This window comes from Plodia interpunctella, chromosome 18 (assembly GCF_027563975.2).
Source record: "Plodia interpunctella isolate USDA-ARS_2022_Savannah chromosome 18, ilPloInte3.2, whole genome shotgun sequence".
In the NCBI taxonomy this organism is placed as follows: Eukaryota; Metazoa; Arthropoda; class Insecta; order Lepidoptera; family Pyralidae; genus Plodia; species Plodia interpunctella.
The window spans coordinates 6681199-6694367 of NC_071311.1; the positions used below are offsets into that span (position 1 = coordinate 6681199).

At 33.6% G+C, this 13169-nt stretch overlaps 1 protein-coding gene across 2 annotated transcripts in view; it reads left to right on the forward strand.

Moving 5' to 3' along the window:
• The window catches only part of Ptp36E (Protein tyrosine phosphatase 36E), a 130283-nt gene that overhangs the window by 62027 nt on the left and 55087 nt on the right, over window positions 1-13169 (forward strand). Inside the window, exon 3 of one of the 2 annotated variants that reach the window (XM_053758311.1) lies at window positions 7819-7842. The exons of the other annotated variant lie outside the window; for it this stretch is intronic. Within the exon in view, the coding sequence (XP_053614286.1) occupies window positions 7819-7842 (24 nt within the window). The remainder of the gene's footprint in view (window positions 1-7818; window positions 7843-13169) is intronic. 2 annotated transcript variants of the gene reach the window in all.

A 13169-nucleotide genomic window follows, 5' to 3' on the forward strand; every position in this document is an offset into this window, starting at 1 on the left:
GTGCGAAATTTTAACAAAATTTAAATCAGCTGCTTTCGCCTCCAATAATTTATTTAGTGAAATTCAAAACATTTTGTAGTGACACCAATGTAGATAGCACTGTGGGGGCTAACACTTGGTTGATATCCTAACTATCCTAACTAATATTATAAATGCGAAAGTAAGTTTGTTTGTTACCTCTTCACGCTCTATCTATCCAACCTATCTTGTTGAAATTTTACATACATGTAGTTTAAAGTGTGGAGAAGAACATAGAGTACCCTTCATCCAGGGAATTTTCCCGGGATGGAAGGTACTCTATGTGTACTATATGTTCCCACAGGTATAGTTATTTAATTATTCCCGTGGGAAATCTACGTGGGCGAAGATGAATAAGAATTGCCACACATTTAAATTTAAAAACTAAGTACACTAAGTACAGCCAATCTAAATATTAAAATTGTTTTTCTGCATCACATACTACTAGCATTTCGTAAAGACCATGGCAGTAATGATAAGAAATGTTAAAAGAAGCTAATTTACAGTGTTCGTCTTTATCGAAGAATATTTTATTTTATTCAAGTAATATAACATACACATATAAGTAAGATATGGCTAAGATTTTTATGGAAAAGTGAAAATAGCAACAGGCAAATAACGTTACTCAATTACCCTTTACAATAGACATATTTATTGTTGAGAACGACAACAAAAGCCAACAAGTAAAACAAACAAGTTTCTTTTGAAACTTTTTCATTATGTCGGTATAAAATATTTCGCCATTTGTATGTATTTAAACAAACACGCCATTGCAACGAATCATGAGAAAATTGTGGTTTACAGCGAGCAATAACTGAAAGTAATAAGACATTTCCCGTGAAATGTTAAAAAAAAATAACACGCAATAAAATTATTACCGCCTCACCTGAAGCTCGGAGTTCGTCGATGGTGTCGACAGTATACCACGCGGGCTTTACCATTGAACGTTGACTAAGCTATTGATTTTGACAGTCGGAATTAAGCCAGCAATGTGATGTAATCTTTGAGAAATTATATGAAGCGATGTGAGTATTGGACACTTGTTGCCATGCGGGGAAAATCTTATACGCGCACGCGCGTTCTACTATTATATTAAGATCCCTGCCGTGTCGTCCTGCTTTGTATGTTTTAATAAGAGCTTAAGAGGGAGAGGGGATCAGATTATAATTGCTATACGTGGCGTAGAAAAGATTCGAGTTCATTTGGGGAAGATCACTCATCGCCCACGCACGGTATTTTATCCATCGCTCTCTCGTTAGGCGGCGTCCTAAATGAACGCTTCACTACGCGGCGTGACGCAGAAATGACGAAACATGTGATTTTCATATTTATGCTAAAAGGACAATGTAATTATACCATGTTTAATAGGATCAATGTCATTAATTCAGAGTAATTACGGTGGCAACATAGAAAAAAAAACATGCAATACCATTGAATATATGTGTATGTTATATTGCACATCATTTTAATTGTAAAAAAATATTATACACATAACTAGTTTTAAGTAATGTGTAAGATAAGATAAATTTTTGTACAAGAGATTGCGCAAAACGCAGCCAGATAGCAGTAAACAACATCTTCCATGAACATTCCGACATGAAAAAATACTATTTTTCGTTCCTTTTCGAGAGGAAAAATAGTATTGCGGATTAGGACATCTAAACGTAATATCAAACGTCACATCGCACCGCGTCACGCTACCTTACTTCGTTTGTCGGTCACCTAGGTCTTTACAGGTTTATTGTCGATATAAAATAAAATAATTTATGGGGATCGTGTACTTATTGGTATTCTTGGAATAGTATTATCACAGGAAAATTCCAAGGAAGCGTCTATTGTGTTGATACAGAAGAAACTTTTATGAAGCCGAGTGAATGATATTCGTTTTATTTTAAGAATTTTCTGTAGTCTATAGAATGATTACAAAACCTTTCATCATCATTACTCAAATCCGTATTTTCCTCGACATACAGTTTACATTAGAATTGTGTTTTTTGTAATATCAGATAACAATATTTTTTAGTATGTACTGTAGCTGAATTATTTTCTGGACGATGAATAGAAAAACATTTATTTATAATAACAGCAGTATGCTTTATATGTTTTATATATAACAGAGTAAGATTGCATAGTGTAAAATAGCAACTACTCATACAGTCGACAACATATCAACTTACCTAAATTTATTGCAAAATGGCCGCTATTACCGCGGCATAAAGGTCCATGCGGGATATTCGGCACGCGGTTGATTGTAAGTAAGCCGTCTTAATACTGTCCTCGAGCTGTCAACACGAAACGACCTCTAAAGGACCCCCTATTAAGACCACAATGGACCCCGTTGCAATCCATTTACTGAACACAATTCGCGGTCAACATAATTAATGTACCTGAGAGGGTTTTACCTCACAATTAGAGGCATTTGGAGGATGTATTGGACTGCGGGAAATCGGATTAAATATAACTAGAGATGGTGAAATCATTTCGGTAAATGTAGTCGAACTGTGTGTTATGGTAGAGGTTAGCTCAGAGATATTTGTTGATTTCTCTGAACTAGCGGCCCATCCCGGCTCTGCTCGGGTAATAACATAATAATTATACGCCTAAACCTTACTCACGAATCACACTATATGGTGTAGTTTTTAAGTTTATCGCGAAAAGACAGACGGACGTGGTCGAGGATTTCTTTTTATAATATTTAAGGATGATTTCTCAAATGGATAGGTACATTCAGAAACTACATAATATGTGCATCAACTAAATATTAAGGTGGCTTTATATATAGCGTGCTTTCGTTGCTGTCAAATTTTATTCAAGTCGCCTAAAGGCATCTGACATGGCTTTCATGACTAACTGCCGCCATCTACATACACCAAATAGTCACGCAATGCAGGTTTCCTCACAATTATTACCTTCACCAAGTAACACGAGTAGGTACAATTCGAATCTAGATCATTTCTGTCCCCAAGTATCCGTATCTTTACCACTGAACCACAACCGCTTCAATATCCAGGGAATAGTAGATCATAAACCTTTATATTAAAAGTAAACTAAGTACCTATAAAGAGGTTACAATTTATGACATTCAGTAGAACGTGATAGGTGGTCGGCATATAAAACAGGACTGTCTGAGTGCTGTCACAAAATGGACGAATACAGAAATATCACTCCGTAGAATATACTCTTAGGGTGAGTTGCAACAGTCAACTTTGACGCTGACCTTAACCTGCATGCTGTAAATAGATATACAAAATGGGCTTATGCTCTAACCCCATATACCTAAAAACGAAATATTTTACACTTACTTGTGTGAATGTCACGAGCGTTTTGAACGCCGCCGTGGGCTGTCATTAGTGTTTATTAAATTGTACCATACACAGTAATCAATTTAATTATCCTATTTTATAAAAATGTAAAGTACTGGTACAATGTTAATTTTATGAATTAAAAAAAAATTGATTCCTTATTTTTTTTAAATGTCCCACACTAATGAAACGATACACGCCGCGTTCAAACGCTTGTGAAATTCACCCACATAATCTGTTAGCTCACATAATAAGTTGAATTGAACACGATTTATACTCCCATGCACTACATAATATGATAGCGTCCAGAGTGGCGTCTCCCGACATTCCTGTTACCAGCTGACCTACATACGTATGTATGTATGTATGGTGCGCCCCAGTTCTATAACTGATATTGGATGCAATGAAACTATCTTTCACAAAGTTTTGACCGAAGGATAAGGTTGTTATTTATCATTTCTCGTTTGTGAGTTGGGATGCCTATTTGAATTCGAATGAGTTTACGAGGCAAGAAAGTAACGGAGTCCAACAAGGGTGAAATATTAGGCCCGAGATACAGGCCGGGCCTAATATTTCATTTTATATATTGGTGCTTAACGCTCTCTACTACAGTCCAGAGCGTTAAGCACCCGAGTTGAGAATCTCTCGGACTTTCTTATGAGTAATACATAGTGCTAAAGCTTTATACGACCCCAGCCTACAAGGATAATGAAATAAGAAGGTTTTTCTGGCAAAATGTTATTCATTACAGCTCGTGTACTTTTGTTATTCCATGGTTGCATTAAAATATCTTCAATATTGTCAGTAAATGACTACATGTCGATATATCATCAAATATTCAAAGAGTGATTTAAAGAGAGAATAAATTAATTTAAAAAATACTACAAATTGAAAATAAAATACAACAATTTACTATGGCGCAATGTACTTGTACTTATATATAAATAAAACACGAACCTCTACTAGTACTAACAGTTATATTTATCGACTAAAGATTGCAGATTCGAGCTAAAACTCATTGGGGAGTATCCCAATCATTTCGAAGGCTCCCCGGACACTGTAACCATCCGAGGGTCCGCAAAGGGCTGAGCCCCAAATAGCTCAATACCGTAACTTGTCCACATTTGTCAGACCATCCCGAGTGTGCTTCGAATCACAATTTACATAGAAACGGGGTGTTTATCGAGGAGAGGCAGAGGAGTTAGTGACAAGTGACGAGCGGACAAATTATTTGATTGAAATCTTTGGCGATCTCTCTAGATTCACAGTCAACACCCGAATACCGGAGCATGAGCAGACCATTAAATTTTGATAATTTAATTCTGATTTTATGACTGGCAACTAAGAGCAGTTAAGAGGGCACAAACTTGAACAATAACCTGACTATCACATTTTTAACAATCTCTTTTACATATAAACTAAAGAAGTAATCCATACAAATTATGCCGCAGAAAGAGTTATTTTTAAAAGCAATATAGGTTTCCATTATAGTGTTAAGTAAATTAATAATAAATAAATTGTGTTATGAAAATATACATAACTATAAATCTACTTAACACAAACACAACATTTACTTGTCACAACTTTTGATTATATATATTATTTATTTATTTATGTTAAATGACCCTTTACAAAGAAATTTCCGCAGGCCTGGTCAATGTCTCCGGGGACCCAAGGGCTGGTGACTATTTTGACCAACGTTTGAGTTTGGCCATACAAAGAGGAAATGTCGCCAGCCTTCTGGGAACTTTAGCGCACGACGACGGCGATTTAGTGTCAATTTTTTATTTGATTTAATAGTTGTGACAAACACAACTTACTTATTTGTAAGTACGGATTTCGGTGACCACAGTATTTGTCATTGCAAATTGTGACAACTTGTTTCCAATAATAAATTATCATACTTTCAAATAAAATCCCATCAGGTGTCGCATAATTTGTATAGATAATGTTTTTTCAGTTTTCAATCATAAATAAAATACATTGACAAAAATATTGATTGTGGCGCTAGTGTGCTGATTGGCGCAGTCTTAAGTTCGTAACTTAAACCTTGTTTAAAGGAAGGAAGGGGATTTGAAAGGCGTCTTTTCGACGCGCCGTGGCACGAGCAGAGACAAGGTGATCTAATATAAAGAAATGTAATATAAACGAAAATAATTTGAAACATCCTTACATATTATAAAATGAAGTCCACCTGCCTGTTCGTGATAAACTCAAAAACTACCGGTGGTGAATTTCACGACTGTTTGAACGCAGCGTGTAGAGTTTCATTAGTGTCGCATTTTTTTTTAATAAAGATTTTTTTTAAATAAACATAAAATTAACATTGTACCAGTACTTATTTATAAAATAGGATAATAAAATTGATTGCTGAAGTGTATGGTACAATTTAATAAACACTAATGATAGTCCACGGCGGCGTTCAAAACGCTCGTGAAATTCACCTCCGGACGGATTTTGATTCCTGAGGAAGGCTTACGTGTAGAATTTATGTTGGTTTTACTCGAGCAAAGCCAGGCTGGGCAGCTAGTACTTAATAAAAAAAATTATATATTCTAACGTATTTATGTAAAAATCTAGATATATTTTCATTTTTTTTCCATTATATTTAGTAAATACTTGTGAAATCTGATAACACGCATACTTTAGAAAGAAATATTTAGCCTATTTAAGAAAATTAAGCTCAACACTTTAATAACTTATATTTTGCTTCTGTTTCATGTAACTGATTCGCTTCTGTTGGACCATATAGGTAAGTATTGTTTTTATTCTGTGGAAGTTTCTGGAAAACTCATTAAAATAATAATATAAGATCTTAGGAAATAGAAGAGTTTGGTATGGGAAGTTACTTCAGCTGTATCTTACTGAAAACGGTAATGTATGGAATAAATGGTAAGTTTCGAATTTGTTGATGTTTCCAGTGATCCATTATAATCATCACTACATTACTTACACAGTTATAAAGGGGTGTATAAAAAAATATTTTCTTAACTTTTTCAGGATGTATTGATTGATCAGATCAGAAAAACTCATATTTCAGAAATGGCATGCCGTGTCCACACGACTTTTTATTTAGGGATTTAGCTTACATTAGCTATCATGTTAGATTTAAAAAAAACTTTAAAAAAACAGATGCACACGAATTCCTTCAATTGACACAGTCTTAACAGTCTTAGCAATAACACATCGATATGAATGAATGTCTAGCCAGGATTCACCGAAGATAAGCATGATACAGCTCTGTGACCACCTATAACCGTCACCACCTAGGTATATCCAACCCTGATGCACTAGATAGTTTAGCCGTAATATATATATATATATATATATATATATATATATATATATATATATATATATATATATATATATATATATATATAATATATATATATATAATATATATATATATATATATATATATATATATATATATAAAAGATTTTCAGAAACTGTTTCTTTATAAACCTGTGACAAAATTACATCAAATATAAATATCAAATTTCTTTCGTATTTGTTAAAACCTTTAAAATGAAGTATTTAGGGTTAATATCCACCGAGCACTGGTTTATAACACAGCATTTGATGGTGCGCGCGACTTTCACGGTGTCCTTTACGGCTTTTGTCGTTAAAACTTTAACGCTGCTCTATGGTCTAAAATCCAAATTTTCAAAATTTATACCTCATTCATTTTCTATTTAATAGACTCCTTTTTATTATGTTAAAACTGATGTTATTATTAGAAACAAATTTAATACGTAGTTTATGCAGTTTATTTATTTTTATCAAAGTTACGTTCAGTTTTCACCATTTTAAATTAAGAATCTTGAAATAAAAAATGACAAACTTCATAATAAAATGACAAACTTGAAATAAAAGATTGATTACATACAATTTGTCTCACGATTTTTCCGATTAATTACAAATAAATTGATTGATTGCAGCACAGAGAGCCGTCATCTTTCATTCTGCTTGTCACAATTCATCAAATTTATTTCGGTAATGTAGATTTAAAATTCATTCGCGTCAGATAAAGATTTAACTGAATGTTTTATAAAGCAAGTACTTGATTGTATTTAACATAATTAAAAATATTCTGAGATCCACACAAGTATCAAGATCTAATTGGAGTTTACTATACACATAGACATTAAATTGTAACATTTAAAAAATTCCTAATAACGCCAATATTACCAGTCACCTGCATACCACTCATTGCCATGGTACACAGGTCAATATCATTCGTCATGCTTTTGCTGTCATTGTCAATGTCATACGCTGTTTTCATGTTCGTTTAGTGCTGCACTCTGGCGTGATGACAGTAAACATCCCATTCATGTCGATGGAGCATATGACGGACGACAGGAATTAAACCTACTTAAGTGAAATCAAAGACCATTAGACATTTAAATAGGTATTAGTAGACATTTTAATAAGGCTTGAGTAAAATAAAAATCATTCACCAACACAGAATTAATGTAACATTTTGTTATTTCAGACCGGGTGACGTTTAAGCCAGAGAGTAAGTGACGGTTTTGTGGAAAAACATTTGTGTTTAGAGGCTCATTCGGCTTATTCTGGACTGCGATTTTATTTTTGTTTTCTTATTTCGAAGCCTACTTATATTGTAGATAGTAAATGCCCAAAAATATTTAAAGCGACAATTCCTAATATTTGTAAATATTATTATTTTTTTCTATCACTCTATGATAGAAAAAAGTTCTAGTACTACCTATGCTCGCTCATTGCAAAAACACAGCTTAAGTTGTATGTGTTAAGGGAACGGGTGAATTAGTGTGTATGGATTTTCGCCGGCTGATATTTAGCCATGTAGCGCTCTAATGCTAACATGAAACATAAAACACGTATCACATCATTGGATCTACACGTTCACTCTTTATTTTACATGAGGAGTACACAATATGTGAAAAAGAGACAAAATATGGACGATAAAACATGTTACGTGTTTGCATGTTTCGTGGTACACTCAATCGAATAGAATATGAATTTTTGTGTTGCAGTATTAGTATTTACACTTGATTAAGTTTTTCATAAAATATAGTCAAACACTTCCATTTGCTAATAATTTAAAAGGCACTTTCTTGATATGGATATTAAATGGATATTAAAAAAGTAAGCAGGTTTTTTTAAAAATACGCAGTTCGGAATAAGTCTTCGCTCTTTGTACGCTAGAATAGAACTAATGCCTCATTTGTTGCCTTCGTAATAATAAACGACTTTTAGGAATGCACGCTGGTATCGATTCATTGAAAAGTTGACTGTACAGAACAATGTCTTTTATGTTTTATTTTGTATAATTATTCCAGTAAAATTCGGTGAAGGCGAGATGTGTAGTGTGTAAATTGTGCATAACATGCATACACACATGCGTTACAATTCCTTACAATAAATGAGCACAGATGCGCATCATGCAGTAGGTCTGCACTTGCCTTGAATATCGTAGGAATTACAATACTGTTAATGTAAATATTAATTAAAATATACACTTGTGGAATTACCTTAAGGCTTTTATAATGATTTCTTTATGTCAACAATTAGTTTTTACATACAAAAAAACTTCCGACATACAGTTTTATATATAAATTAAACGAAGGCAACAGTCAAATGCGCAACTATTCGCTTAGAAAAAAAAAACTGATTTGACTAACAAGACAATTTTTAGTTTTCGCTATTATATAAACGTCGTAACAACATATTTGCTGCATATTAGAATATTTGTGATAATGTGTGATTTTAGCAAATTAGATTAGATGTAATTTTGTATAACGAGATATACAAAAAAAAACTAAAAAAAAAGCTCAAAAATATAATGCTAAGCTTCTCGCTTACCTTAGTATGTTTTAGACGTAACATTAGTGCTTATATTATAGACCTAATGCCTTCTTTACACGGTATTAGAACAAGCGCTTAGTAAGTTCAACATCATTTTCATTAATGCGGGACAAAATATCACACCGTCCGCACTACTGAATTCAAAACTGGTCGAACGTCAAAAAATTGTAAATGTACCAGGAATATCTTTTCTCTTATGCTAATTTTAGAGTAGCAAGTTATTTTATTGAACCAATCGCTTTGACTAAACATACGTTGCATGTGCGTGCACCAAGGAACAAATAGGTGTTAGATATGCAGTTTTCAAAAAACATCTAATTTTGGCAGTAAATATGACTTAGAGACCATCTCTTAGCAAAATAAAAGCAAGCAACATTCACAAACTATTTTAAATTGTGTTTCTTTAATTTGAGGTCAGAACTATATCAATCTACAAGCACAAATATATCAATCTACCACCCATTTTCGGTAATCTTTTTACAATTAACGACATTATTTAAAACACTAAAATATTTGACTAAGCGCAACGTTACTAAACTCTGGTAACATTAGAAGCAAATTAACTATGTGTAGACTAGAATAAATACTAAAGCCACTAAGGGTTTACGAAGCTTTTTATGAAGCTTAGAGGTTGTTGCTAGGGAAACTTTGTGAGTAGAGAGGTTATATTGCTGACTTGTTGGTAAAAACGACTTTGCGGCATTAACGACGTACAACATTTTTATGATACCAGTATATTAAAGCAACACTTTTTTTTCTGAACCCAAGAGCAACTTTGTACGGCTAAATACTGGAGTCAGCTTGGCAAGTATTATCTTGATACATATCATTGTATGGGTTGCATGCGCAGAAAACCACAAAGTAGGTACGCCATTTTGTCTAAACATCAACGGCGTACCGGTTAAAATCAACGTCAAATTTGACGGTGCAAACTACATAACTATCATACTATAATATACCTTTCCTGGCGGTGTGACACTCAATGACCTGCCTGACAGATTTCTACAACTTAAGTGTTAATATTAAGGTATAAATCTAAATTTGTACAACCCTTCACATGAAATACTTTTTTTTTGTAAAGTCTTTTTTTGTTATTTTTAAAAGTCATCATCACTAAATTAGCTAACTTAGCTAGCTTAACTAGAAAACTATACAACCAAGAAACATTCAAACTGTCTTATCAATAACATACTCGACTCACGTAATTAGGTACTAACTTATATATATATATATTTTTAATTATTTATTGAAAAATAATTTCATGTGTTTACAAATATCATAGACAGTTTTATAGTAACTAATCAATTTGACTAAATGACGTGTATTTATTTATATATTTTTTATTAACATTAAAAAAAGTCTAATTAATTATATTATATTCATTAAATTGATTCATTTCTATAAGTTAATAATAGTGACAACACCGAACTGAAAAACCTACCCTCTTTTGGAACAATTGTTACCTATCAGCTATTAAGACTATGTATGCCTTAGTCGCCTCTGACATCCATGGAGGATATGGACTGGTCCTATTCCAGGGCGCATCCACACGCCACCAAGTCACCCATAGTGTCACGACTTAAATCGTTAGATATAAAACGCCACCTTAAAAATGTCAAAGTGGTAACCACATATTCATATTTCCATCTAGCCGTCCTATGGCGAGTAAAATTGGCGAGTGACCTCTTGTACTAATTGGGTCAGTGGTAGCTTGCATATAAATGGAGCTATAGTTTGCAAAACCACTCTCCTCAATTTTGTCACAAATATTATTATACATAGGACACCACAAACAGACGTACAATACAACAGTACATATCTAACTAAACCTACTGATAAAAACTAAGATAATCAAAAGTATTATCTTATTCTGAAAACATCTAAATATACACTTCTTTTCGCTCTTACTTAATACGCTCTGTGATAATTTTTTTATACCTACCACTAATGGACAAAATTTCTCCTTTAAAATAATTACTTATAAAGACAAAATAATACAAAACTTAGTGCATACTCATATTTTTGCAGATTTAAAAAAGACACAACAATAAACGGCCGCCTTGGAAAATTTCCTCCAAACATTTTTTTTAAAATAAATATAATCAGTATTTAATTAGATCACTATGTATACAATAAAATTACTTACATCTGTTCAATACATTTAATTTAAGAACTGAAATTGAAATTAACTATAATATTTAATTTATAACTATTTCAGACTCATTGTTCAGCGGAAGTGAACGTCGTGCTCAATAGGCTGGCAGTGTTGCCACTTTGAATTGCCATTTTATTTTTTCTTCATTTACACTTTGTACATCTTATTATAGAAGATTTTTCCAGAGTACATTTATCGTCTCTCCGCAACACATGTCAACACTTTGTACCAATAACCAACAACATACCGACACACATAACAACAGACAACTGGCCGAGATAGCGTTGTCACCTGACATCTCTCGCGTGGGACTCGCTGCCGGGAACCGCATCTCTTCGATATTAATTTCCTGTAGGGGAAACATTTATTACTTTTCTTTTGTTATGACGGCAAATTGTAAAATATATATTTTTATGGATGCTTTTTTATACGTTTGACATGTCTGTTGTATCTGTACGTACGTTTGTGACTGGGTCGACGACATAATAAAAGTTACGGGTCAAAACTAATTGATTTTGAATGGCACACGACGTTCACTATAAGAAGCCTATTAGTGGCCCAACATTGGGAAAAAGAAGGTTGTCAATTTGTGTTAATCGTAATCGAAAGTTAGTTTAGACGAGTCCAATGTGTCATTTTAATTTCTTCATGTCTTTGAAATCATTGTTATTATCAAAACGATTGTTTCACAGACGTTTCTTGTAATCCATAATCCCTTAAATTGTCATCAAACATCAAAATTTGGGCAACGCACTGTGAAAATTTAGACCGTCATACTATGACGAAGGTCTGACAGTCGCTGGCTCATAGTCCATTAATTTTTGGTTTGCGAATGAAGCCACATTTCTTATATTATTTATTGACCGAGCGAACAAAGCGAGCGAGGTCTAACATTCTACTTGGGGCAAAAATACATTTTTTATATGTTTGTAACGCGATAACTTTCGAACCGTTGGTCAAATTTTGATGAAATTTAAAAGGTGTGTATTAGAATATGCCAATAGAATTTTTAAGTTCGTGGGGCATCAAAATCGGTTCAGTCGTTTTGGAAATATACACCATTTTGTAAAAAATATTGTGGTCGCCAGGTCGAAGTTCGCGGCGAACAACTAGTCAAGTAAAACAGTATGATTCACGCTAGTCCTCGCTCAACAAACTGCAATGAACCAGTGACAGCTGGCTTGTATCCAAGCATTGTGTCACATTCCTGCCGGCTCCCGCGGGAACTCGAGTCTATCGATTTCCAATATATGTCTATTAAACGACACATACTGCTGACATAACCTACTGTTGTCATTAGGTCTGCCACAGATTATATAATACTTCCAGTAGTTCTGCAGTCTCTTAAATTGCAACTGAAGAAGGAACCGGGAAAAAGCTCAGATTAGAGAGAACCATTGAATAAAAAGGCTACCGTGAAATTTGTTGCGCCGCTTCTCCTTCACCGCGCTTCGGAAGTCTATTAGTAGGTCAATAGGTAAGTGATATACATAATTCTAACGTGAATAGAGAATTTTGAATTGAATGAAAAGGCATAAAATAGCTTGAACCTAAGATTTTCTACTACACACAACACAAAATTTTACACTAAATCGAATATCTACCCATATGTATGTCCTCTGTGTACTAAGGTCTTACTTTTTCTTCATCCAAATATCTATTTATATATCTGCACAAAATATATCCAAAGTCACGTTATAATGATTCACTACACCCAATAAACTTGAATGACACCTGGCTGGGATCCAAGCAGTTGACATTTACCTGCTTCCTGCGGGATTGCAGTGTCAAAATCGTCCAAACGGTGACAGAAAATGTAGCAAACATTTTGAAAAACCAAT